This window comes from Ranitomeya variabilis, chromosome 2 (genome assembly GCF_051348905.1).
Source record: "Ranitomeya variabilis isolate aRanVar5 chromosome 2, aRanVar5.hap1, whole genome shotgun sequence".
Lineage (NCBI taxonomy): Eukaryota > Metazoa > Chordata > Amphibia > Anura > Dendrobatidae > Ranitomeya > Ranitomeya variabilis.
This window is the reverse complement of record NC_135233.1, coordinates 335,413,263-335,440,380: the sequence shown is the minus strand read 5'-3', so window position 1 is coordinate 335,440,380 and position 27,118 is coordinate 335,413,263. Positions and strand designations below refer to the sequence as shown.

General features: G+C 44.5%; 1 protein-coding gene across 5 annotated transcripts in view; it reads left to right on the top strand.

The window, feature by feature from the left end:
* The window catches only part of DOCK11 (dedicator of cytokinesis 11), a 395,594-nt gene that overhangs the window by 112,262 nt on the left and 256,214 nt on the right, over positions 1-27,118 (top strand). For all 5 annotated transcript variants that reach the window (XM_077285361.1, XM_077285359.1, XM_077285358.1 and 2 more), the window contains exons 22-27: positions 10,253-10,336; positions 11,562-11,651; positions 13,560-13,678; positions 17,119-17,188; positions 18,482-18,607; positions 26,376-26,447. In XM_077285361.1, the coding sequence (XP_077141476.1) occupies positions 10,253-10,336; positions 11,562-11,651; positions 13,560-13,678; positions 17,119-17,188; positions 18,482-18,607; positions 26,376-26,447 (561 nt within the window). The remainder of the gene's footprint in view (positions 1-10,252; positions 10,337-11,561; positions 11,652-13,559; positions 13,679-17,118; positions 17,189-18,481; positions 18,608-26,375; positions 26,448-27,118) is intronic.

Sequence of the window (27,118 nt, the reverse complement as noted above, 5' to 3'; positions counted from 1 at the left end):
TGTGACCGTGATGTCACCACAGGCCATGTACTCAGGGACTGTCTGGATGTTTCTGCAGTGAAAAAGGAGCCTGCAGTGAAGCACAGGAGCAGCGGCCACTGAACCTCCCCCATCAGAGTGATAGAAGCGCTCATTGGCCAGTGCTCCTGCCCTCCTGCACGAGCCTCTGAGGGAAGAGAGAGCTAGAGATGGCAGCCACCAACCTGAGCTGTGAGGTAAGCAGTGCAGCACTGTGTGAGCTGCTCCTGTCCTTCTGTCAGCTCCTCCTGCACAGAGCCTCTGAGGGGGAGCTAGAGATGGCAGCTACCAACCTGAGCTGGCAGATAAGTAGAAGAGCACCGTCCCACTGTGTGTGCTGCTCCTGGTGATGATGGCTCCTGTCCTGCTGTCAGCTCCTCCTGCTCTTGTCGGCAGTCCCAGCAGAGGAGAGGGCAGGGAGGTGTCTGCTGGGACAGTGCTGCTGGGAGCAGGAGGGCTGCAGCTGATAGTGTGGAACATCTCATTCCCTCCAGCATAAAGCATGTATCTGAGGTGTGTGTATTGTATAGTGTGTGCTGTCTGTGAGCTATGTGTGTGTGTTTATGTGAATCACATGTATCAAATGAGCATTTGTTGTGCAGCATCTGTGTGTATGTGTGTGTGTAGGTGTATGTGTGTATATAAGTGTGTGCCGTGTATGTATATAAGTGTGTGCCATGTGTGTGTATATACTGTAAGTGCGTGCCATGTGTGTGTATATACTGTAAGTGCGTGCCATGTGTGTCTATACTGTAAGTGCGTGCCATGTGTGTGTATATAAGTGCGTGCCATGTGTGGGTATATACTGTAAGTGCGTGCCATGTGTGTGTATATACTGTAAGTGCGTGCCATGTGTGTGTATATAAGTGCGTGCCATGTGTGTGTATATACTGTAAGTGCGTGCCATGTGTGTGTATATACTGTAAGTGCGTGCCATGTGTGTGTATATAAGTGCGTGCCGTGTGTGTATATACTGTAAGTGCGTACCATGTGTATGTATATAAGTGCGTGCCATGTGTGTATATACGTGCATGTCATGTATGTATGTATGTATGTATGTATAAATGTGTGCCATGTTTGTATGTATGTGTGTGAATAAATGCATGCCATGTATGTGTATAAGTGCGTGCCATTTACATGTATGTATGTGCCATGCGTGTTTGTGTATAAGTACATGCCATGTATGTGTGTGTGTATACAAGTGAATGGCGTGTGCGTATAAGTGTGCCATGTATGTGTGTATAAGTGCGTGCCATGTGTGTGTGTATAAGCATGTGCCTTGTACATGTATGTATGTGTGTATAAGCATGTGCCGTGTAGGTGTGTGTGTGTGTATATATATATACATTTTTTGCATTACTCTAACTTGAATATATGTTAGTATATGTAGATGGCTGGGTATAGACACACAGTGATAGCGTGTGAGTGTGGTGTGTGTGTGTTTGTGTGTCAATATATAAACATGTTGGCAATCGTGCAACAAATGAGCAAAATGCTCATTTATAGGACATTTCATAACTTTCCCACATTATTATGAAAAAATTACAGCACACCCTGTACCCAATGTATTATATAATGTATTTAAGGAGACAGAGTCTGTCCATTTGATACCAACTACACCAAAATGGACACTGACTCCGACTCTCCAGCCCTGCTGCTTATAACATGAAACTATATGGGGACAGAGTGATCTACTAGTGTTCTGTCCCCATCGTTCTTCATTAGCCGGTGTAAAGAGGCCGAGAAACAAGAGCCAAACGGCTTCAATATTGTAGATCACACGCATTGAACGGCCTGAACTCAGCTCATGTCAATACAACCAAAATGTTTGAGAGTCATGGTGCAATATGTGAGCATTGGGGGCCTCATTTTAAACTTTTGCCTAGGGCCCCACATTGTCTAAAACCGGCCCTGTTCATGGGACCGATCTCCCCCCTCCCTTATCAGACGAGCACTGGAGTGTCACCTCCAGTATCCTCTTCTGCAGCCAGGCCTATTGCCGGACATCAGCCCTGCCCACCAGGTTTTACCCTCGGCTGTTCAGAGACACAATCCAGTGTGGCGTCCGAGCAGCCCCCACTGCACCACCACTATTAAGAGCGGATGGTACAAGGAGGCGGACGGTTCCTCTCCTCCTCCCTAACAAACGGATGATGGATTGAGGCTTATCCCTGCACCGTCCACGCTGCATAGAACAGCGCTGAAACCCACATCCGCGGCGGCTCCATGCCGGGACGCGCACCGATGGTGAGTGGATCCATCTTCAGAGGGATATCCATAAAGGCGCAGGCAGCCTTAGCCACTTTCCTGTGGCCCACCTCTCTGAGGTAACGCTCTGGCCGGCTACAAAAATTTAGCCCCTGGCTTCGGCCGATGTGTAGGCCGCATCCCGGAAGTCTCCTGAAACGCCCCGCTGGTGTCGCCCGCCTGCTACAGAAATTTAGGCCCCGGCTTGGGCCTATTCAGCATCGTGTCCGTCGCTCCGCCCCCCGAGTTGGCGCTTCTCGCTCTCTGCGAGATTTTATCTACTCTGCAGCTCACAGCGGCCATCTTGGTCCACCCGGCCGGCTCACACTGAGGCAACGATTTTTAGCATTAAGGGGGCACAACCACTCTACATCGAGGCATTAAACGCGATTCTCCGTTCTTATGTCCAGTATTCTCTGTTCTTAAAGGCGCATGTCCAGTATTGTCTGGTCTTAAAGGCGCATGTCCTGTTTTGGCTGGTCTTAAAGTCGCATGTCCCGTATTGTCTGTTCTTAAAGGCGCATGTCCAGTATTCTCTGTTCTTAAAGGCGCATGTCCAGTATTGGCTGGTCTTAAAGGCGCATGTCCTGTTTTGGCGCATGTCCAGTATTGGCTGGTCGTAAAGGCGCAGGTCCAATATTGTCTGTTCTTAAGGGCGCATGTCCAGTATTGTCTAGTCTTAAAGGAGCATGTCCAGTATTGTCTGGTCTTAAGGGCGCATGTCTAGTATTGTCTGGTCTTAAAGGCACGTGACCAGTTTTCCCTGGTCTTAAAGACGCATGGCCAGCATACCCTGGTCTTACGCACATGGCCAGTATGCCCTGGTCTTAAAGGCGCATGACCAGTATTCCTGGTCTTAAAAGCACATAACCAGTATTCCCTGGTCTTAAAGACGCATGACCAGTACTCCTTGGTCTTAAGGGCACATGTCCAGTATTACCTGGTCTTAAAGGCACGTGACCAGTATGCCCTGGTCTTAAAGGCACATGACCAGTAGGCCCTGGTCTTACGCACTTGGCCAGTATGCCCTGGTCTTAAAGGCACATGACCAGTATGCCCTGGTCTTAAAGGCACGTGATCAATATGCCCTGGACTTAAAGACACATAACCAGTATGCCCTGGTTTTAAAGGCACGTGACCAATATGCCCTGGACTTAAAGGCACATGACCAGTATGCCCTGGTCTTAAAGGCACGTGATCAATATGCCCTGGACTTAAAGACACATAACCAGTATGCCCTGGTCTTCAAAGCACATGACCAGTATGCCCTGGTCTTAAAGGCACATGACCAGTATGCCCTGCTCTTAAAGGCACATCACCAGTTTGTCCTGGACTTAAAGGTACATGACAAGTATGTCCTGGTTCTTAAAGGCACATGACCAGCATGCCCTCCTCCTAAAGGCACAAGACCAGTATACCCTGGTCTTAAAGACGCACGACCAGTATTTACTGGTCTTATGGGCACATCATCAATCCTAAGCTGGTCACCCTAACTGAGCTATGGAGCCTTCCGCCGCTCATCCCTAACCGCAACCCAGATATACATGGTCCCTCTCCTACATGGGAGCGTCCGCTAGCAGGGGCCGCAAGTGTTCTAGAAAAACGTACAGGCGTCTGCAAAACGGAAGTTTTCATTTCCTAATCTCTCCCCCATGATTTGTTGAGAACAACGCTGAATATGGATCGCATATTGCCTTGGATTGCAAGAGCTTCAGAAAAGGAGGGACTCTCCTATTTATACCATCAACAAATCGACGAGCAATTCACTGGACAGAAGCCGCTAAGTAGGTTGCCATACCTGGTCTGATTTTTATGGGCGACGGGTCCTTTTAAGGGCACCGATTCCCCCCACATCTTCAACAGACGAACACATGCAGTGTCGCCTCCATGTATCCTCTTCTGCATCCAGGCCTAATGACAAACAACCTGCCCTGTCCACCCGGGGACCTCAACTCTGGGGATGTACAGAGGCACACATCTTTGGCGTCCGAGCACCCCCCTTTGTATCAATTTAGGGGATGATGCAAGAAAGCGGACGATTCCTCTCCACGTCCCTGTTAACAGAATGGTGGATCGAAGGTTCCTAATTTTCTACTCTGCACGTCGATGGCAAGAGGCCTGCTGGTTGCAGCCCCGCATTCTGCCACTTGGCAGTCTAACCGGGTGGAATTTCTTGTGGTATACCTACCAGTATCCCTGCCCGATGTATCAACAATTAAAAAACCACAGACGGTCAGATAGCAAATCTGGTTCGTTCCGTCTTGTGGCTTCGGGTTCAGCGCTCTACCCTTCTTTAGCGCCACATGATGTTGCTTGACCAATAGTCTCCTGGTCAGAGACCTTATCTACTTCAATTCAAATCAAATCTTCTGAGCGGGAGACTAACAAGGGATCGTATTTTTTCTACAGACCCATCCAGCAGTAGAAGCGTTGTCCTGGACAGTCTAGATCTAAGGGATCTTGGTTTCACGAAGGAGAAAATGAAAAGTATGACCATTCCTGGACCTCAAACTTCTAACAACCTTTGACAAGGTCCTCCTTTTTCAGATGCAGTTCCTCCGCTCAGCCATTACTTCAACAAAAAAAAAAAAAAAAAAAGTGGAGTTTTCTGGCATACATCGACATTCGGTTTTCTTACCCTCACATGCCTACTTTTTTCCCCTCTACGATTATCTCTTCTCCTTTCCATTCGCGAACAGCATTTTCAAGTCACGACCTTGCCCTTCAGCCTGGCTACCGCACCACAGTGGTCGCAACGCTCATAGCAGTTGTCATGTGCTTCTTGAACCCTAGAAACATGGTCGTCCTGCCCTACTCGGTCGACTTTCTAGCCGCTCTACAAGGACTACGCTAAGTCGTCTATATCACTCGCAATACCCTCTCACTTGGGCTAGCAGCTAAACTTATGAAGGAACAGATGATTGGCCTCGGGGAGACCAAAACATCCAACACCGCAGAGACACCATCACGTGTTTCTCAACGCAGTGATCCAGAACACTGCCCCCATCCCTTATGGGAAATATGCAAATGCATGTAGGATAGCTGCGGAGACACCATCACGTGTTTCTCGACGCAAGCAGTGAATAGCCAGACCTTTCCCCGGGAGGGAACAACCACGGGAAGGGCAGCATCCAATAAAGGAAAACATCCAATACTGGAAAACCACCTATGCCAAGCATGGTATCCATCCACAGACAGCTGTTTCGGGGTGTTTGCCCCTCATCAGTGTGGAGTAGGAATCTGGCTATTAGGAGCAGTGCCTAGTAAAAGGCTGTGAAGGAACAGATGATTGGCCTCGGGGAGACCAAAACATCCAACACCGCAGAGACACCATCACGTGTTTCTCAACGCAGTGATCCAGAACACTGCCCCCATCCCTTATGGGAAATATGCAAATGCATGTAGGATAGCTGCGGAGACACCATCACGTGTTTCTCGACGCAAGCAGTGAATAGCCAGACCGTTCCCCGGGAGGGAACAACCACGGGAAGGGCAGCATCCAATAAAGGAAAACATCCAATACTGGAAAACCACCTATGCCAAGCATGGTATCCATCCACAGACAGCTGTTTCGGGGTGTTTGCCCCTCATCAGTGTGGAGTAGGAATCTGGCTATTAGGAGCAGTGCCTAGTAAAAGGCTGTGAAGGAACAGATGATTGGCCTCGGGGAGACCAAAACATCCAACACCGCAGAGACACCATCACGTGTTTCTCAACGCAGTGATCCAGAACACTGCCCCCATCCCTTATGGGAAATATGCAAATGCATGTAGGATAGCTGCGGAGACACCATCACGTGTTTCTCGACGCAAGCAGTGAATAGCCAGTCCCATAAGGGATGGGGGCAGTGTTCTGGATCACTGCGTTGAGAAACACGTGATGGTGTCTCTGCGGTGTTGGATGTTTTGGTCTCCCCGAGGCCAATCATCTGTTCCTTCACAGCCTTTTACTAGGCACTGCTCCTAATAGCCAGATTCCTACTCCACACTGATGAGGGGCAAACACCCCGAAACAGCTGTCTGTGGATGGATACCATGCTTGGCATAGGTGGTTTTCCAGTATTGGATGTTTTCCTTTATTGGATGCTGCCCTTCCCGTGGTTGTTCCCTCCCGGGGAACGGTCTGGCTATTCACTGCTTGCGTCGAGAAACACGTGATGGTGTCTCCGCAGCTATCCTACATGCATTTGCATATTTCCCATAAGGGATGGGGGCAGTGTTCTGGATCACTGCGTTGAGAAACACGTGATGGTGTCTCTGCGGTGTTGGATGTTTTGGTCTCCCCGAGGCCAATCATCTGTTCCTTCACAGCCTTTTACTAGGCACTGCTCCTAATAGCCAGATTCCTACTCCACACTGATGAGGGGCAAACACCCCGAAACAGCTGTCTGTGGATGGATACCATGCTTGGCATAGGTGGTTTTCCAGTATTGGATGTTTTCCTTTATTGGATGCTGCCCTTCCCGTGGTTGTTCCCTCCCGGGGAAAGGTCTGGCTATTCACTGCTTGCGTCGAGAAACACGTGATGGTGTCTCCGCAGCTATCCTACATGCATTAGCAGCTAAACTTAGACAAGCTTTTTCCTCATTCCCAGCCCAGCAGATCCTCTTTGACGATGATCCTGCACAAGAAGGATGGTAATTCTCTCTCTCGAGTCAAGGTCGTGGCCCTTCAACACGGAGCTTGTGCACTTGATCACTCATTCCCTCGGTTCATTCAATTAGCTAGGAGGGTTCTGAGCAATAAGACGAAAACGGAAGTAGTTTTCTTTTGCTCCGCTCGTTTTCAGCAAGTCAATCAGGCTTTCAAAAGGTAGTCTCTAAGCTCCTTCCTCATCCAGAGCCTTCTTCTGGTCCAATGGTTATTAGGGATACCAATGCCCGTCTTCTTCTCCGGATCATTTCTCTGGGGATCCGTACAGTACGGCTAATCCTACAGCAGGTCCACTGCCTTTAGGCGGGTCAACCATCCGTCTTCAATTTGGATAATGCCACGGCTGTGCCATACGTCAATCATTTCGCAGGTACCCACAGTCAAGCGCCATGGCCGAGGTACCTCGCACTCTCTGATGGGCCGAGATCTATCATTCGGTGATCTCAACAGTACATGTCCCTGGAGTAGAACACTGGGCGGCTGACATATTCAGCCGTCAGGGTTTTCTCCTCAAGTGAGTGGGAACTTCACTCGGAAGTCTTCCTTCACATCTGCCTTCACTGGAGTACTCCAGATGTAGGTCGGATGGCGTCCAAGCTGAACGCCAATGTACTCCAGTTCATGGTTTGGCTTCAAGATCCAAGTCCATCGCAGTGCATGCTCCGTTTTTCCACGGTACCAATTTCCATAACTCCTCTTCCACTACGTCTGAGATATTTTTGGAAGCAGAAAAGGCCCCCAGTGATCCCGGGAGACCCGCACTGACCATGTCAGGTTTTCTCGCTTGCGGTACTAGTATTTCTCCGTCTTATGTCGTCAAAACTGGAAATATGGACTTTCTCGCAGGGAGCCTTCCCCTGTAGTTCTTCCCTACCGCGTACCGTTAGATCTGGGGGACCTTAATGGTCCTGGGGATCTTACAGTAGACTCCTTTTTCGATCCAGAAAGACTTTACTATCAGGGAACGTCACTCCCCTTTTTTCTCTGCGTTCTTGTCATCCTGATGAGTCTTCAGAGCTTGCCACTCTGTTTTCTTTCAGTCTTTTTTCCTTATTACCATCAATGCAACGTTGCCCTCAAGCCATCCCCTTCCCTCGTTGCCAAGGTGGTTTTGTATTCCCACTGTTGCAGGGGCATCGTCCTCTCATCTTTCGGCTCCAGTCCACACAACGGAATGGGTTCTAGATAATCTGGAAGAAGTGAGTGCTCCAAGTGGGTACGTATCGAGGACGGCGTCCTTCCGAAGGTTGGACTTTGCTTGGGCTTCTCGATGGTAAGTAGGCTTCCCGACGGTCACAGGAAGGGTTTAGCCGTGTTCATCGGCCACGTTAGCCTGGTGGATTCTTTTCACCATCCAGGAGTCCTTCCGTGCTAGATGTCAGCCTATCTCCCTGTCTCAGGGCTCTAGGCACCAGGCGTCGGCAAGCACGACCGCAAGCTTGCGAATTCCTCCAGTCCGCATGCATTCTTGAAGCACTATAATTCACACACTTCCACAGATGTGAGTCTGGGCAGGCGGACTTTGCAGGCCGCCTTGGCGCACTTGTAAGTAGCGGTTACACGTCCTGATCGGATGTTGTCCCCACCCAGGGACTGCTTTGGGACGTCCCATGGTCTGTGTCCCCCAATGAGGCGAAGGAGAAATAGGGATTTTTGTGTACTCACCGTAAAATCCTTTTCTCCGAGCCATTCATTGGGGGACACAGCTCCCTCCCTATTATTAGTTGTATTTGTTTTTATCATTTGATATGTTATACTCTCTCATATATAATGTGACATGCTATACGCTTATATGTTGTTATTGATCTCCTACTGCTTTTGCACCGAACTGGTTAGCTGGGAGCCAGCAGAGGGGTGTATACTGCAGGGGAGGAGCTAACTTTCTTTGTAATACTTAGTGTCAGCCTCCTGGTGGCAGCAGCATACACCCATGGTCTGTGTCCCCCAATGAATGGCTCGGAGAAAAGGATTTTACGGTGAGTACACAAAAATCCCTATTTTCAGCCCACTTTTTTAGGCTGAAAGTGCCCCTCTCGGCTTATACTAGAGTCATAGTCCCAGGGGGTCGGTGGGGGAGGGGGAGCGGCAGCTGTCCATCATACTCACCTGCTCCCGGCGCGTCTCTGCATGTCCCTGCTTCTCCGGCGCACGCAGCTATTCCTGTGATCAGCAGTCACGTGGTACCGCTCATTAAAGTAATGAATATGGACCCATAGGCGTGGAACCGCATATTCATTACTTTAATGAGCGGTACCAGTGACCACTGGACGTAGGAACAAGCTGCCGGCGCCATCGCATCGGAGAAGCAGGGACCGCGCCGGGAGGGTGAGTATAATGGGAGGTGAACCATGTGATATTCACATGTCCCCATTCCACCGTCGCACGCCGCTCCATCTTCGGCATCCTCTAGCTGTGACGTTCAGGTCAGAGGGCGCGATGACGTGTTTAGTGTGCGTTCCACCCTCTTCCTGAGCAGTCACTGCAGAGAGACGGAAGACAGAGTGGCGCGTGGCGGTGGAACGGGGACAGGTGAATATCGCATGTGCCGGTTTCCCCGCCTGCTCAGGTCAAGAGGTGAGTATGTCATTTTTTTTTAAATCGCAGCAGCAGCATATGGGGCAAATATTTCTATGGAGCATCTTATGGGGCCATAATCAACCTTAATGCAGCATTATATGGGGTTATTTTTGTATGAAGCATCTTATGGTGCCATAATCAACCTTTATGCAGCATTGTATGGGGCAAATGTTTCTATGGAGCATCTTATGGGGCCATAATCAACCTTTGTGCAGCATTATATGTGGCATATTTTTGTATGGAGCATCTTATGGGGCCCATCATAAACTTAATGGAACATTATATGGGGTGTATTTTGTATGGAGTATCTTATGGGGCCCATGGTGAACTTTATAGAGCATTATATGGGGCTCCTGATTCAATATGGATATTCAAAAACACTTAACCTACTGATGTCTCAGTTAATTTTACTTTTATTGGTATCTATTTTTATTTTTGACATTTATCGGTAGCTGCTGCATTTCCCACCCTAGGCTTATACTCGAGTCATTAAGTTTTCCCAGTTTTTTGTGGCAAAATTAGGGGTCTCTGCTTATACTCGGGTCGGCTTATACTCGAGTATATACGGTACATATTAATCAATAGATATTACAACAATTTATAAGAATTAAAACAATAGATATATATTAGATAAATAGTTAGAATTCTATATTAGATAATATCTACATTATTTCCAGATAGGACAATATATAGGTCTTATAACAATTGATAGATCGATAAATATAGTAGTACTCATTGCAATTTTTGTGCATTTATAGAGCAGCAGTGATATCAAATGGGTGGATGGAGCAAAACCACTATTCAGAATCGGGAGTCATCTGGAATCCACTGTGTACACACAAGTAAGTGTATCCTTGTGAGCCCCATTTGTAATCAGTGTAATATACTTTTCCTCTAAGTCTGCGATCGTCTTTTATTTCCTATTTAAAAAATTTCAAAATTTGAATGTTGCAAAAAATGGTTTATTAGGTTTGAAATTTCTCGATTATCCAATCCCATAATTGACCCTAAATTTATATACTAAGATTTTACTCTAGCATTGAATTGGCTAGTAATTAGTTGTAAATAGTAAGTTAAAAAGTTTAATAATATAGTTGTATTAATTACCTCACTGCTTCCTTTCATTTCCAAGCCAACCCCCTTTCCTTGTCTATGCATTGGAGAAGGGGGCCTGGCTTGGCAATTGGTATCAGCAGTCAGCTGGGCATCTCCATACACTGCCCCGCTCATGTGCTGACATAGGAAACACAGGACCGGATGCCAAACAGCCGGGACCTAGGACGGAGCGGCTACGATAGGCCAGGTGTCTAAATAACTACCGTATATTGATAAATGTGTATTTGGTTCCACTCTCTGAGTGCTGTGTTGTCGCTCTGCAGAAAGATTCTTTGACCAAGGCACTCTGCATTATTTGAGTGAGAACGTTAGCACACATGCTTCATCCAAAATGCATTAAAGATCCAATATTAATATCCTTAAATGTCTTTATATGTGACGGTATATTGACAGGCTGCAGTCGATCAGCGTTCACTGATTGGCTGCAGTGGTCACATGTCCTAACAATGTCAAGTGACCACCAAGAGACTCAGCGCCTACACTGGAGGAGCAGTTTCAATACAGAAGGCAATCATGTGGCTTTTTTTATTTTTAATATGGCTACTTTGGCTGTCCAGAAATGGACAACCCCTTTAATATTAGATATTTTATTCCACATCTTCATTACGACTATATAAATAAGTTATCTAACTTACTAGTTTTTATTAATATTTTTTTTCCAGGAAAACCCCATTTAATAAAAATATTAATTTCCTATTTTCATAGCTTTAAGCTCATGGATCCCAATACACAATCTGTTACCGTGCGCCGCTGCTTCATGTCTGATTTATGTTATGGTGGTTTTTTCTCATGGTAGCAGGGCATTAGGGCCAGCATGTAGCTACATCCTCTGTTCCCCCATATCTAGTCCCCCTGGTAATGTTTTCTCTAGTAATACAAGTGTTAATTGTTGTAGTCACTTTTTTTTTTGCATTATTAATGGTCTGTAACTGACGCATTATCTGCTTTCAGGATTTACATCTGTACAATTTCTTCGAGTACTGCCAGAAAATCTCGTCCAGCTCTAAAGATGTTCCCGGGGAACTTGTGAAATATTTAAAGGTACAAATTGCTTTTTCAGGCCACTTACACCACTTTTTCCCAGAGCGAATGCTTCCTGCCACAAAGTGTTTACAGCTGTCGTCACAGCTTTTATTGGTAGAGCCGCAGTGAGCGCTGGAGTATATATAGTAAGGCTTTGATTCATTCATCACTAGTTCACTGATTTAAAGTCCCCTCAATGGAAGGAATATCTTACACTTAGCTTATTCCTCCACAGACACTGGGGTGGAGAATTTATTAAACTATTTACCCTTGTTCCCTGGTGTAGAAATGTGACAGATTTTAACTTATACCACATTTGCACAAAATTAGCAACTTTTTACCACTTTGGTCACTTTTGAAGTGTTAAGAGAAATGCGTGGGTTAGATTTGTTTATTTTCTTTTATAGCGGCATCATATTCTGCAGCGCTGTACAGACATCATCATCACTGTCCCCATTGGGGATCACAATGTAATTTCCCCGTCAGTCTGTAGAGTGTGGGAGGAAACACACAGAAACACGGGGAGAACATACAAAATTACTATTAATATAGATTTGTATTTACAACAGAGATTGGCATAAATTAGAGTGCAAATCTACATCTGCTCATAACATGCATAGATTTCACTTTTTGGCACATGGACAGCCAGTGATGCACCAGATTTATTAGGAGGCATGAAACGTTTAAGAAATTGACAAAGTTGCACTCTATGGCGGTATAGCATGTAAACATGAAATATGAATAGCATTACTGCTGTAGAAAATAGGAAGAAAGCAAAGATACTTAGCACATAATTTTGCCAATTCATGCATACCCAGCAGCCAACGACAAGACAGTCTTCTTTTGCTGAGGACCTATCCTAATGTGTTTCCTGGGCAGATATCCTACATATATATGGGGGGGTAGGATCCTGCTGTGATTAAAACGCCTTGTCGTTGGCTGCTGGGCATGCATTAATTAGCCAAATTATGTGCTAAGTATCTCCATTTTTTCTTATTATTTAGAGAAATAATGTTTATTCCAATTTCATACATTTCGTACTTACATGCTGGAGTGCTACTTTATTTCTTAGTTATGTATAGAGATGGCCACTCTTAGTAAGCACTTGTTCACACCAGTATTTTGTTCGGAAGTGAAGTTCAGTCTTTTGATACTTTTAATAAATTAGACGCATTTTAGCCCAACGTACTGTCACTTATCCAGGCTGACATGAGCGGTGAGATTGCATTACAGGTGATCAGACTTGAAAGTGTTAAGGACGTCTGAAATACGTTTTTCAAAGTAATAGATCATACCAGTAGGATGGGATGTTCAGCTTTCCACTCTATCATCCTGGTGGACATCTATTTAACCACACTTACTCCCTGTCACATAGGCCTAAAGGTCAGGGATCAAACAGGTGTCATGCTGTAAAAAACTTTTTACAGTAGCCTGTGTTCTGCAGCCATTAAAAATGTGATGACTAGGGAATTGTAAGTTGTCTTTAAACTCCCTTGTTATTTTTACAGCTCCTGTGCTGGTAAAGTCATTGCAATAGTATCACAATGTTGAGGTTTTTTTCCTTGCATAAGTGAAATGTTACTCTCTGTAATTTCTTGTGCAGGGTCTGAGGTGCTGGAGTATGACAAAGAGAATTTGTGTTCATTGAATCTTTTGTTTTATACACAACCGCTAAGTAATAGCACAAATATTTATGTACGCTTTGTAAGGGCTTTTTTTTTTTTTTTTACTTTTGTAAGACATCAGTAACCAGAAATGTTAGTTTATGGACTTGGTTTGGTGAGTGCCAAATTTTTGTCTCAAAAAAGTTCCGAACGTATACAGTATTTAATTTACCGTAAAAATACATCTGTCAAACGGAGCATATCTGCCATCTAGTGGAAGCTTGTGTGTATTACACCATTGATGGGTCTTCTTTCCCTGCAGTGTTTACATGCCATGGAGGTCCACGTAATGGTACAGTTCCTACCTGTAACGCTTATGCAGCTTTTTCAAGTTTTGACATCGCTTTCCAATGAAGACGAAGTAGCTTTAAATTGTTCTCTGTAAGTGTGCTTTTCATATGGTAATAGTAGACATGCCTGAAATTAGATTCTATGATACACTGTAAAGCGCTGCGTAATATGTTAGCGCTATATAAAAATAAAGATTATTATTATTATTATTATTATGTCAGGATATCTGTTAAGTGCACTAAGTCCGCCGTCTAGTGGAAGCTTAAGTGTGTTGCACCCTGGATGTATCTTGTAATTTCCTTGCAACAAAATTGTCCTGATTCCCTCCCTTATAGGTCAATGTAATCCATATTATAAGGGAGTGCCCTATGTCATACCACGAAATTGTATAAGAATGTATATGAAAAAAGTAATGGACACTGAGCGCACAGTCAGATGGCCATAATACTCACGTGAGGATCGCATTGCAATCCGCGGACTGGCAGCCCGCTCTCCTAATCTGAGCGTGGCAGTATGTGTTTCTATGCAGATGTCACTCTTGCGATAAGAGAGATGACAGCCAGTCCAAGGATCGCGATTTGATCCTCGTGTGAGTATTACGGCCATCTGACTGCACCCTTAGATGGAGTCTGTAAGCACAAATCAACTGTTCAACCCTAGCCAGGTGCTCCTTGCATCCTGGGCATGGACAAGAAGTTCGGTGCAGCTTCCTACCTTCTTGTTTTCTGTCTATCTCCTTTGCCCTCATTAATGATTTACATGTGTTGCTTTAAGGCCCCGTCTCACATAGCGATTTACCAACGATCACGACCAGCGATATGACCTGGCCGTGATCGTTGGTAAGTCGCTGTGTGGTCGCTGGGGAGCTGTCACACAGACAGCTCTCTCCAGCGACCAACGATCAGGGGAACGACTTTGGCATCGTTGAAACTGTCTTCAACGATGCCGAAGTCCCCCTGCAGCACCCGGGTAACCAGGGTAAACATCGGGTTACTAAGCGCAGGGCCGCGCTTAGTAACCCGATGTTTACCCTGGTTACCAGCGTAAATGTAAAAAATAACAAACACTACATACTTGCCTTCTGATGTCCGTCAGGTCCCTTGCCGTCTGCTTCCTGCTCTGACTGAGCCGCCGTACAGTGAGAGCAGAGCGCAGCGGTGACGTCACTGCTGTGCTGTGCTCTCACTGTACGGCGGCACTCAGAGCAGGAAGCAGACGGCAAGGGACCTGACGGGCATCAGATGGTGAGTATGTACTGTTTGTTATTTTTTACATTTACGCTGGTAACCAGGGTAAACATCGGGTTACTAAGCGCGGCCCTGCGCTTAGTAACCCGATGTTTACCCTGGTTACCAGTGAAGACATCGCTGGATCGGTGTCACACACACCGATTCAGCGCTGTCAGCGGGACCACAACGACCAAAAAAAGGTGCAGGCCATTCCGACACGACCAGCGATCTCGCAGCAGGGGCCTGATCGCTGGTACGTGTCACACATAGCGAGATCGCTACTGAGGTCGCTGTTGCGTCACAAAACTTGTGACTCAGCAGCGATCTCGCTAGCGATCTCGCTATGTGAGACGGGGCCCTAACAGGTGCCAGAGAGATACAGAAATAGAAGATAAACATGTAGATGAGAAGGTGGACTGAACTGCTCAGCCATGCAGAGGGTGCACCGAGTGCCTGTGCTTGGTCTAAACCAGGGGTGCACAACTCCGGTCCTCAAGGGCCACCAACAGTGCATGTTTTCAGGATTTCCTTAGTATTGCACAGGTGATAATTTGATCACCTGCACATGTAATTCCTATACTGTGTGCAATGCTAAGGAAATGACCGGAACTGTGCATCCCTGGTCTTAACAGTCATTTTGTGTTGTCAGATTCCATATAACCACTATGGCTCCTTGTGTTCTTCTTTTTTTTTTTCTTTTAATCCCAGTTCTTTATGGCTTTGAAATACACAATTGTCTGTAGTAAAAGTTTCCTAATAGTATTAGAAGCTACCATGTTAGGAACAAAAGCTTAAAGGGAACCCATCAGTTGGTTCATGCTGCCAAAAATCCAGGGCTGCACTCTGGTGTTTAATAAGAAAACATATTTTAAAGACCCTGCTGGGGACTATAGGCATAGACAACACTAGTGCGGCCGGCTTCTCCCAGTGCTGCTCCAAGTGACTGACAGGTCTCCTATGTGTGTACTTCGGAAGAGACCTGTCAATTAACTTTATTAGTGCTGGGAAAAGACATTCAGAGGAGTGCTAGACCAGTTTAATCTCTACATATACACTCCAGCTGGATCTTTAAACTACATTTCCTGTGAAAGACCAGAGTGAATTATGCAGCCGTAGTTTGGGCGTCATGAAACAACTGACAGGTTCCTTGTAAGGTGCATTATTATTGTGCCTATTATATTTTGGCAAATTCCTCTTTATAATTTGTTCAATGAATACATGTTGAGATTGTATAGCAAATAATTGCTGTGTATGCTGGATCCCATTCCTTACATCAATCTTTGGGATCATGCACAGTGCTGTCCATCGTTTTGATGGATGCCACTCATCCCCATGTTATTCAGTGAGGCAGTGCACATGTTCGATCTTTCCCATGGACAGAGTCTGACCAAAGAAAAAATGCAGCATGCCCGAGTTTGATCCAATATTCAGATCGCACTCGGCCATGGAAGTCAAAGGGTGCGTGGAAATAATTGGACTGCATTCCGATGACATCTGAGCGATGTCTGATTTCGGGACTAACAGAATGGAAAAGATGGAGCAGTTTTTTTTTCCATCTTCTCCTTATCCGAGAGAATCGGATCACACTGTGTTCATACTCTGATCAGAGTTCAGTATTTGGTCAGTATTTTCCATCAGTATTTGTAAGCCAAAACCAGGAGTGGAACAATCAGAGGAAAAGTATAATACAAACACGTCACCACTTCTGTATTTATCACCCACTCCTGGTTTTGGCTTACAAATACTGATGGAAAATACTGACCAAATATGGAACATATCATACATTATTATACAAATACCGAATTTTTCTGATTTCCTATGTCTCTTTCCTCATGTGCAGGCAGCATTGTAGGACCTTAGGTATCCATGGTTACGACCACTGATATAGTTACAGTTAGCTAGTTGATAGTGGTCGTATCCATGGATACTTAAGGTCCTGCAATGCCTGAATATGAAGAAAGAGACATAGCGAATCAGAAAAACTATACTACATTTCTAATTGGAGGTATTTGCTATTATTATTATTATTATTATTATTATACCTACTACATATTGGGATAGGATCTTGGAAATGGGAAGACCCCTTTAAAGTTCACATATAGGCAGACCATGATAATTGCTGCCTAAGAGAAGCCTCATCCGTGGATTTTTGCACCAGCAAAACCACTTTCATATTGTAGCATTGGCTTCTTTCATGTGTCCATTGAAGTTAACAATATATAACCATATATAATATATAAGTAAGTAGGCCATGTGCTGAATTTTCTATTTCATATAATTAAATTCATGTTTTCATTGAAGGGTGCTTCTCCATATTGTGTCCAAGTGCCATGAAGAAGGTTTAGATCACTACCTTCGGTCTTTTATAAAGGTAAGATGAACCTTAAGTATAGTCCACCACGCTTTGAGAAAGTTAAAGAAAAATTCAAGGAAATGTAACTGAGCAAAAGAGTGAGCAAACATATCCTGCATGTTGTTCATGGCTGGGACTCTCAAGCCTTCATTCACCATGGCTGAAGGACAAAAAGAGGACCTCTCCAATTAACTTGGATCAGTTCCTAAACAGGTATTGCAGACAGGAGGAGGACAACTTCACTAAAACATATGTTGTAGAACAGTCTACATTCTGACAAATGTGGTCCTCCTTCAAGCTGGCCAAGAAAGACCTGTAATTTCTCTAACAAATAGCGTCCCCCTGCAAGTTACCAGAGCCCATAATTACTGCAGAGCAAAGCAAAGGAGCTGCAACTCCCCCCACCCCCTCATGCTGAAGAGCAAAGCTGACAATATGTCTCCTTAAAATATCTAACCCTTATCTGTGAGGTGACTCTACCATTTTAAAGCATACCTGTCATTTCAGGTGTCTTATCAGAATAAGCTGTTATGTGTGTACATGAGGAATAACACTATTTCTGACAGTCATATCATTTGTATCCTGCATTTTTCACCAGCTTTCCCCTGTGCATACTCCATCTCTAATTTTTAGTTTACTCTGAGCTGGTGGGTGGAGAATAGCTGCTATGAGGTCTCATATACCCAACATACAAAGATGGATTCCTGCTCTATTTTCTCTGTGTAGCACACAGACAGATGAAGTAGCAGCATGGAGGACTTTATTCAGCAGAACTAATCAATGTAGCTGTGAATCCAGCACTGAAGTCAGATAAATTACTTGCATGAAGTTGCTGCAGCATCTGTATCAGTGCCTTTCCCTGCTTCTCTATTCTCCATACTTTGATAGGCTCTGTGACCTGATGCCGCAGTGATCTGGCAGTCCATCTTGCTTAAATCAAAACGGATTTTAGTACTTTTTTTTAATAAATGATGAGACAAGAGGAGGGAGAACAAGTGGCTTTTAAGTATAGGAAGAAGCAGAATTATCTGCAAAGTTATATTAAAAAGTTTATTTTATTTACTTGAACTATTGATTTATGCAAAGTTTTTTGAAACAAAAGTGATAATTTAAATATCAGAAATGTTGCATGATTCTTTAGCTTATCCTCAATAAAAGATAGGTAATGACAAACTATAACTTATGATTAATATATGAGACACTCCCTTTAGCATGTAACCTTGATTAGTTGCACTACAATTTATGAATATAAACGTTTGCTTCTGTCTTTGCTGTTTTTCGTTACTGATCATTGTTGTGTATTTTTTACAGTATGTCTTTAAAACACAGAAGCTGTCTTCATCGCAAAGCAAGACGCTCCATGAGATTTTGGCAACCACAATGATTACTGTTCTAAAGCAGTCAGCTGATTTCTTGGCAATAAATAAGTTACTTAAGGTAATGTGGCCTGTGTTTTCTCTAGATTATGTCAGTGTGTGGCTGCCATTTACAAACGTTTCTCTCGCTCTTGTAAGGGTATGTTCCCACGGTCAGTAAACACTGTGGGTTGGACGCTGCGTACATCCGCAACGTCCAACCCACAGCGTCCAGATGTTACAGCATGGTAGATGGGATTTCAAGAAATCCCATCTCCACTATGCGCGGACTGGCGCCCGCGGCTTCCCTGCTGAGACGGACATGCGCCGCGTCTTTCCAGACCGCAGCATGTCTATTTATCTTGCGGAGACGCTCGGTCTCCGCAAGATAAATATCACCAGTCCAATGTATTGGACGCGGTGATTCAGAACGGTTCAATGAACACATGCGGAATCTCCTGCGTTGAAAATCCGGCAGCACTTTGGAGGGAGCAGGCATGTGCTGCATCCAAAGCGCTGACGATTACTGACCATGGGGACATAGCCTATGAGTTATTTTCATTTGTTTATTATTTTAACATTTACACCAATGTTCACACATGCATATTTCCATACTGATTTTTAGGCTCTAATTGTCAATAGTTTGTGGGTCATCAGTGAGTCAAGGTAGAAGTTAATCCCTAAAAAAAAATTGCAAGTCTACTTTTGACTACTGGCTTCTTTAGTGAAAATCCTGGTAGTTTGAACAGGTGGACAAACATTTTATGCTCACAGAATGATCGTTAGCTGTCAGGAAATAGTCAACAGGCCATGGAGAGCCTTGTGGGGCGAAAATAGGCCACCACCTGGGATTTTCACTAGCATCCCTGATGGTGTGGTTAAACTCGGGCCACAGTTGAATGCCAATTGCTACTCCAGGACAGATCTCGCTACTGCAGCAGTAGGACAGTAGACACAGACTCGGAGTCCAAGACGGACTGTATACTTGGTTGAAAGGATGGTATAGGCGGAACAGGGTAGGAAGCACTGGTACTGGTTCAAATTCCGCTGGAACGATCTCAGGCTCTGGTACCGCAAGTGTGGTTTCAGGTTCATGTATCGCTGGAACGGTTTCAGGCTCAGGTACCACAGGTGCAGTTGTGGGTTCATGAACCACCAAAGCAATTTCAGGTTGAGGTGTTTCAGGTTGCGCTGGAGTGGTTTCAGGTTCAAATACTGCAGGAGCTGTTTCGGACATGAAGTGCAGATACAGATCAGACTAGAACACGTACTAGAACAAATACAGGTATAGGAACCTGACAGCGGGCTTGCAGCTAGCAGACTGCCAAAACTCAATTGTCGCTTATGCACTTCCCTACTGGTGGAGGTGCCTTAAGTACTAAGTGCCTCCCAGCTATTGGCTGGGGACACATAGGATTGTGTGCCCTGTCTTTTTAAGAGACTGGAAGTGTACGCTCCCTAAGCGGGCCGCCAAGGGAGCTCTGCAACGCATGGCAAGCCTGGAATGTGGGAGCCTGAGCAAGGGGACACGACAGGGCAACCTGGGTCGTGAGTAAGTCGATGTACCTTCCGGGAGGGAGGAGTTAAATATTGGCTCCTCTAACGAGGACATAAAAGTCCAAAGCACGTGCATTTAAGTAAAAATAATAAATTGTCCCTAAAGGTGGACAACCCCTTATCAATGTTACAGCTGATCTGTGGTCCTGATTTAAGTTTGATATTAATGTGTGAAGTTGACGATTGTGCAATATAAAGCTTTACAAATGAAAATAGATATATAGATCTGTAACTGTCTATAATATTAGTGACTGGCCCTACAGATTGAATGTTGAAATCAATGAAAAATATTTAGTTTGGTGCATGTAACTTGTGCGATAGTACAGCGGCCAGAACTGAGGCTCAGGAAAGAGAGTGGATGGTGTATATTTGCAGTTATGGTCATAGCATGCACCAGATAAGTGATAAATGCGGCTACTCAATTTATCGAGCGGCAGGAACGTCTGGTCATTGGTTTTATTTATGGCCTGTTAAGTTAAAGCATATATTTGGAGTAAGGTTTACCGTATTTTTCTGACCATAAGACGCACTTTTTTCCTCCAAATTTGGGAGGAAAGTGTGGGTGCGTCTTATGGTAGGGATGTAAGGTGGGGAGGGGGCAGCAGCAAGTGGGATTACACTGGGAGGCAGGAGGCAGAAAAATGTCCCTGCCTGGCTTCAGGAGGCTTCAGGAATCAGCTGGGGAAACCATATGGTCCCGATCATTAAAGTGCAGTGAATATTCATTAGCTGCTTCCCCGCCCACCTGTCAGCTGAGCAGTGAGCAGCAAATGAATTCTCCTTCACTGAAACACATGCTTTCCCCAGCGCTGGATTCCTGCAGTCTGTGTGTCTGGTGGAGGAGGCAGCAGCAGGGGCCAGAGGGGACAAGATTGCTGCATACCTGCCTGCGGGGCTGTGCTGGATGCTGAGTGCTCCAGCACAAGGACCTGTGTGATGTCATGAAGAGGGCGGGCTGGAGCATCACATGGCAGCACAGAGCCCTCCCTCTTCTTGATGTCATCACAGGTCCTGCAGACACCACACTACAATCTGCAAGCTTCCTCCTGTGGAGGGGCAGGGAGAGCTCTGTGATGTCATGGGATGGGAAGCTCCAGCATTTTACCTCATCACAGCTGGCTGGCTGCCACAATTAAAAGGTTAGTCACTACAACACACGATAAAGCACTCTGCCACTCCTGTGGTGAACTGTAACTCCCAGCATGCCATAGGATCTGCAGGACATGCTGGGAATTATAGTTCTCCCATGGGTTCTTAAAGCAGCACTCCAGTGTTATTTTTCAGTGCTGGAGTGGTGCTTTAAATATAAGCCCTGTGCCCCCATTCTTATACTCACCCTCCAGCGTCTTCATATAGTACTTTACAGCCACCACACTGGTCCTGTAGCTTCCAACATAATAGCATACTATTATATATAATAACAACACATATAATAGTATGTTTGTTATTTAACCCCTTTCTGCCATTGGACGTACTATTCCGTCCATGTGGGGTGGGCCCTAATTCCCAAAGACGGAATAGTACGTCCAGCGCGATCGGCCGCGCTCACGGGGGGAGCGCCGCCGATCGCGGCCGGGTGTCAGCTGCCTATCGCAGCTGACATACGACACTATGTGCCAGGAGCGGTCACGGACCGCCCCCGGCACATTAACCCCCGGCACACCGCGATCAAACATGATCGCTGTGTGCCGGCGATACAGGGAAGCATCGCGCAGGGAGGGGGCTCCCTGCGGGCATCCCTGAGACCCCCGGAGCAACGCGATGTGATCGCGTTGCTGCGAGGGTCTCTTAACTCCTATCCCTGCAGGCCCCGGATCCAAAATGGCCACGGGGCTGCATCCGGGTCCTGCAGGGATTACTTCCGGGTGCAGACCAGGCTCTGGTAAGCCTGCAGCACTGGAACTCAGATCGGTGATCTGACAGAGTGCTGTGTAAACTGTCAGATCAGCGATCTGTGATGTCCCCCCCTGGGACAAAGTAAAAAAGTAAAAAAAAATCATTTCCACATGTGTAAAAAAAAAAAGAAAAAAAAATCCTAAATAAAGAAAAAAATATATATATTATTCCCATAAATACATTTCTTTATCTAAATAAAAAAAAATCAAACAATAAAAGTACACATATTTAGTATCGCCGCGTCCGCAACGACCCCACCTATAAAACTATATCACTAGTTAACCCCTTCAGTGAACACCGTAAAAAAAAAAAAAAAAAAACGAGGCAAAAAACAACGCTTTATTCTCATACCGCCAAACAAAAAGTGGAATAACACGCGATCAAAAAGACGGATATAAATAACCGTGGTACCACTGAAAACGTCATCTTGTCCCGCAAAAAACGAGCCGCCATACAGCATCATCAGCGAAAAAATAAAAAAGTTATAGTCCTCAGAATAAAGCGATGCCAAAATAATTATTTTTTCTATAAAATAGTTTTTATCGTATAAAAGTGCCAAAACATAAAAAAAAATGATACAAATGAGGTATCGCTGTAATCGTACTGACCCGAAGAATAAAACTGTCTTATCAATTTTACCAAACGCGGAACGGTATAAACGCCTCCTCCAAAAGAAATTCATGAATAGTTGGTTTTTGGTCATTCTGCCTCACAAAAATCGGAATAAAAAGCAATCAAAAAATCTCCCGTGCCCGAACATGTTACCAATAAAAAAATGTCAACTCGTCCCGCAAAAAACAAGACCTCACATGACTCTGTGGACTCAAATATGGAAAAATTATAGCTCTCAAAATGTGGTAACGCAAAAAATATTTTTTGCAATAAAAAGCGTCTTTCAGTGTGTGACGGCTGCCAATCATAAAAATCCGCTAAAAAACCCACTATAAAAGTAAATCAAACCCTCCTTCATCACCTGCTTAGTTAGGGAAAAATTAAAAAATTTAAAAAATGTATTTATTTCCATTTTCCCAGTAGGGTTAGGGCTAGGGCTAGGGTTAGGGTTGGGGCTAGGGTTGGGGCTAGGGTTGGGGCTAGGGTTAAGGCTACAGTTAGGGTTGGGGCTAAAGTTAGGGTTAGGGTTGGTGCTAAAGTTAGGGTTAGGGTTTGGATTACATTTACGGTTGGGAATAGTTTTGGGATTAGGGTTAGGGGTGTGTCTGGGTTAGAGGTGTGGTTAAGGTTACCGTTGGGATTAGGGTTAGGGGTGTGTTTGGATTAGGGTTTCAGTTATAATTGGGGGGTTTCCACTGTTTAGGCACATCAGGGGCTCTCCAAACGCGACATGGTGTCCGATCTCAATTCCAGCCAATTCTGCGTTGAAAAAGTAAAACAGTGCTCCTTCCCTTCCGAGCTCTCCCGTGTGCCCAAACAGGGGTTTACCCCAACATATGGGGTATCAGCGTACTCGGAACACATTGGAGAACAACTTTTGGGGTCCAATTTCTCCTGTTACCCTTGGGAAAATACAAAACTGGGGGCTAAAAAATAATTTTTGTGGAAAAAAAAATATTTTTTATTTTCACGGCTCTGTGTTATAAACTGTAGTGAAACACTTGGGGGTTCAAAGCTCTCACAACACATCTAGATGAGTTCCTTAGGGGGTCTACTTTCCAAAATTGTGTCACTTGTGGGGGTTTCTACTGTTTAGGTACATTAGGGGCTCTGCAAACGCAATGTGACGCCTGCAGACCATTTAATCTAAGTCTGCATTCCAAATGGCGCTCCTTCCCTTCCGAGCCCTCCCATGCGCCCAAACGGTGGTTCCCCCCACATATGGGGTATCAGCGTACTCGAGACAAATTGGACAACAACTTTTGGGGTCCAATTTCTCCTGTTACCCTCGGGAAAATACAAAACTGGGGGCTAAAAAATAATTTTTGTGGGAAAAAATTTTTGTTTTATTTTTTCAGCTCTGCATTATAAACTTCTGTGAAGCACTTGGTGGGTAAAAGTGCTCACCACACCTCTAGATAAGTTCCTTAGGGGGTCTACTTTCCAAAATAGTGTCACTTGTGGGGGGTTTCAATGTTTAGGCACATCAGGGGCTCTCCAAACGCAACATGGCGTCCCATCTCAATTCCAGTCAATTTTGCATTGAAAAGTCAAATGGCGCTCCTTCCCTTCCGAGCTCTCCCTTGCGCCCAAACAGTGGTTTACCCCCACATATGGGGTATCGGCGTACTCAGGACAAATTGTACAACATCTTTTAGGGTCCATTTTCTCCTGTTACCCTTGGTAAAATAAAACAAATTGGAGCTGAAGTAAATTTTGTGTGAAAAAAAGTTAAATGTTCATTTTTATTTAAACATTCCAAAAATTCCTGTGAAACACCTGAAGGGTTAATAAACTTCTTGAATGTGGTTTTGAGCACCTTGAGGGGTGCAGTTTTTAGAATGGTGTCACACTTGGGTATTTTCTATCATATAGACCCCTCAAAATGACTTCAAATGAGATGTGGTCCCTAAAAAAAAATGGTGTTGTAAAAATGAGAAATTGCTGGTCAACTTTTAACCCTTATAACTCCCTAACAAAAAAAAATTTTGGTTCAAAAATTGTGCTGATGTAAAGTAGACATGTGGGAAATGTTACTTATTAAGTATTTTGTGTGACATATCTCTGTGATTTAATTACATAAAAATTCAAAGTTGGAAAATTGCGAAATTTTCAAAATTTTCGCCAAATTTCCGTTTTTTTTCACAAATAAGCGCAGGTAATATCAAAGAAATTTTACCACTATCATGAAGTACACATATGTCACGAGAAAACTGTGTCAGAATCACCAGGATCCGTTGAAGCGTTCCAGAGTTATAACCTCATAAAGGGACAGTGGTCAGAATTGTAAAAATTGGCCTGGTCATTAACGTGCAAACCACCCTTGGGGGTGAAGGGGTTAATATTTTACCACCTTTTTTGCTTCAAATATTTTTTTCCCTATTTTCCACCTCTAAAACCTGGGTGCGTCTTATAGTCCGAAAAATACGATACTTTCTTTTTTTATGACTTGTAGACACATAGGTTAAACAGATAATTATATATATTACTGGGTATGTAAGGGAAAGTTGTGTTCTCACTAGATATCTGCGGAGCCCTGGATGTTTGAGTTTGGCCGAACAGTTAAAAAAAAGAAAAAAGTTTGGGTTCAGGTACCAGGACAGTACCCGGACCCCATTCACTTGAATGTGCATGACAGTGCGGCAGACACTGCCTCTGATTAGCAGTAAAATCATTACCGCTAGTCAGAGAGCTGTGGTTCCCACACTGTCAAATGATAGCGTGAGCCTACAGCAGTGATCAGAGGTAAATAGTTTTCCTCCGGTCACTGACATCAGCTGATGGGACTACTGCTCAGGCTGGTAAAGGGCCATAGATATTGGTCCCCCCCCCAGCCTAAAAATAGCAGCCTGCAGCCACCCCCTAAAAGGCGCTTCCCGATAGTGGTGGCAAGTGAGGTTCACATTTGTGGGGTTGATGTCACCTTTGTATTTTCCGGTGACATCAAGCCCACTGCTTAGTAATGGAGAAGCATCTATGCGTGTCGCAAAAAAGTCAGATTGTAGTAAACCTGAAGATTGGCTGAAAATATTTGATGAATTTCCCCCTATACCTTCTAGAGTGTTCATTGTGTTTAGATACTAGTTATTAAAGGGGCTGTCCAGTGAAAACAAGTTATCACTTATTCACAGGGTCCTACCATGTGGACTTCTACCTAACAGCAGAAAGGGGGACTGCTGCAGTGTGCATGCTTAACCACTGCTCCATTCATGCCCTATGGAACTCCCTAGCGCTGCACTCAGTTTTTTCCATCAGCTCTATAGGATATAAATGGCGTTGCGGTTGGTTATCCGACTTGTTCCTTTTTAAAGGGAATAAAATTACCCATTCTGCTGAGCAGTGCAGGTCCGAGCAGTTGGACCCCCACTGATCAATAAGTTCTTGGCTATCGTTTGGATAGGTTATAACTTGTGTTCACCGGACAACCACTTTAATATTATTATTATTATTCATTTATATAGCACCATTAATTCCATGGTGCTGTACATGAGACGGGGTTACATCAAAATACAAATATCACTCACAGTAAACAAATTAACAATGACAGACTGGTACAGAGGGGAGAGGACCCTGCCCTTGCGGGCTTACATTCTACAGGATTATGGGGAAGGAGACAGTAGGTCGAGGGTTGCAGTAGCACGATGGTGTTGAAGTGGCCGTGTGGTCATTACAGGTTAAATTCTTTTACATTACACTTTAAATGCTTTTCTTTTTGCAAACGGTATAAAACCATTGCAATGTATTCTATATCTAATTATCAAATTGGAATGTCATTATTTTTTCAGTACTCGTGGTTTTTCTTTGAAGCATTGGCAAAGGCTATGGCATTGTACTTAATAGAAGAAAACAAAATCAAGGTAAGCTGTGCTGACAATCAAGAAAGTCTGTATAAGCATATTTGGCATATATCTGATTGTAGCCCTAAGACCACGTGCACACGTTCAGCATTTTACATCAGTATTTGTAAGCCAAAACAGGGAGTGCGTGATAAATACAGAAGTGGTGACGTGTTCCTATTATACTTTTCCTCCTGATTTTGTATTACAAATATTGATGTAAAATGCTGATCAATTTCTAAATGTGTGAACGTGGCATTAACGTGACTCTCCACTATTTCACAGAGTCTTCCTTTTTTGTGTCCTTGAGGACCTCCATGAAGGACATTGAGGTATATATGTATATATATATATACAGTACAGACCAAAAGTTTGGACACACCTTCTCATTTAAAGATTTTTCTGTATTTTCCTGACTATGAAAATTGTAAATTCACACTGCAGGCATCAAAACTATGACTTATGTGAATTAACACATGTGGAATTATATACAAAAAAAGTGTGAAACAGCTGAAAATATGCCTTATATTCTAGGTTCTTCAAAGTAGCCACCTTTTGCTTGGATGACTGCTTTGCACACTCTTGGCATTCTCTTGATGAGCTTCAAGAGGTAGTCACCGGAAATGGTTTTCACTTCACAGGTGTGCCCTGTCAGGTTTAATAAGTGGGATTTCTTGCCTTATAAATGGGGT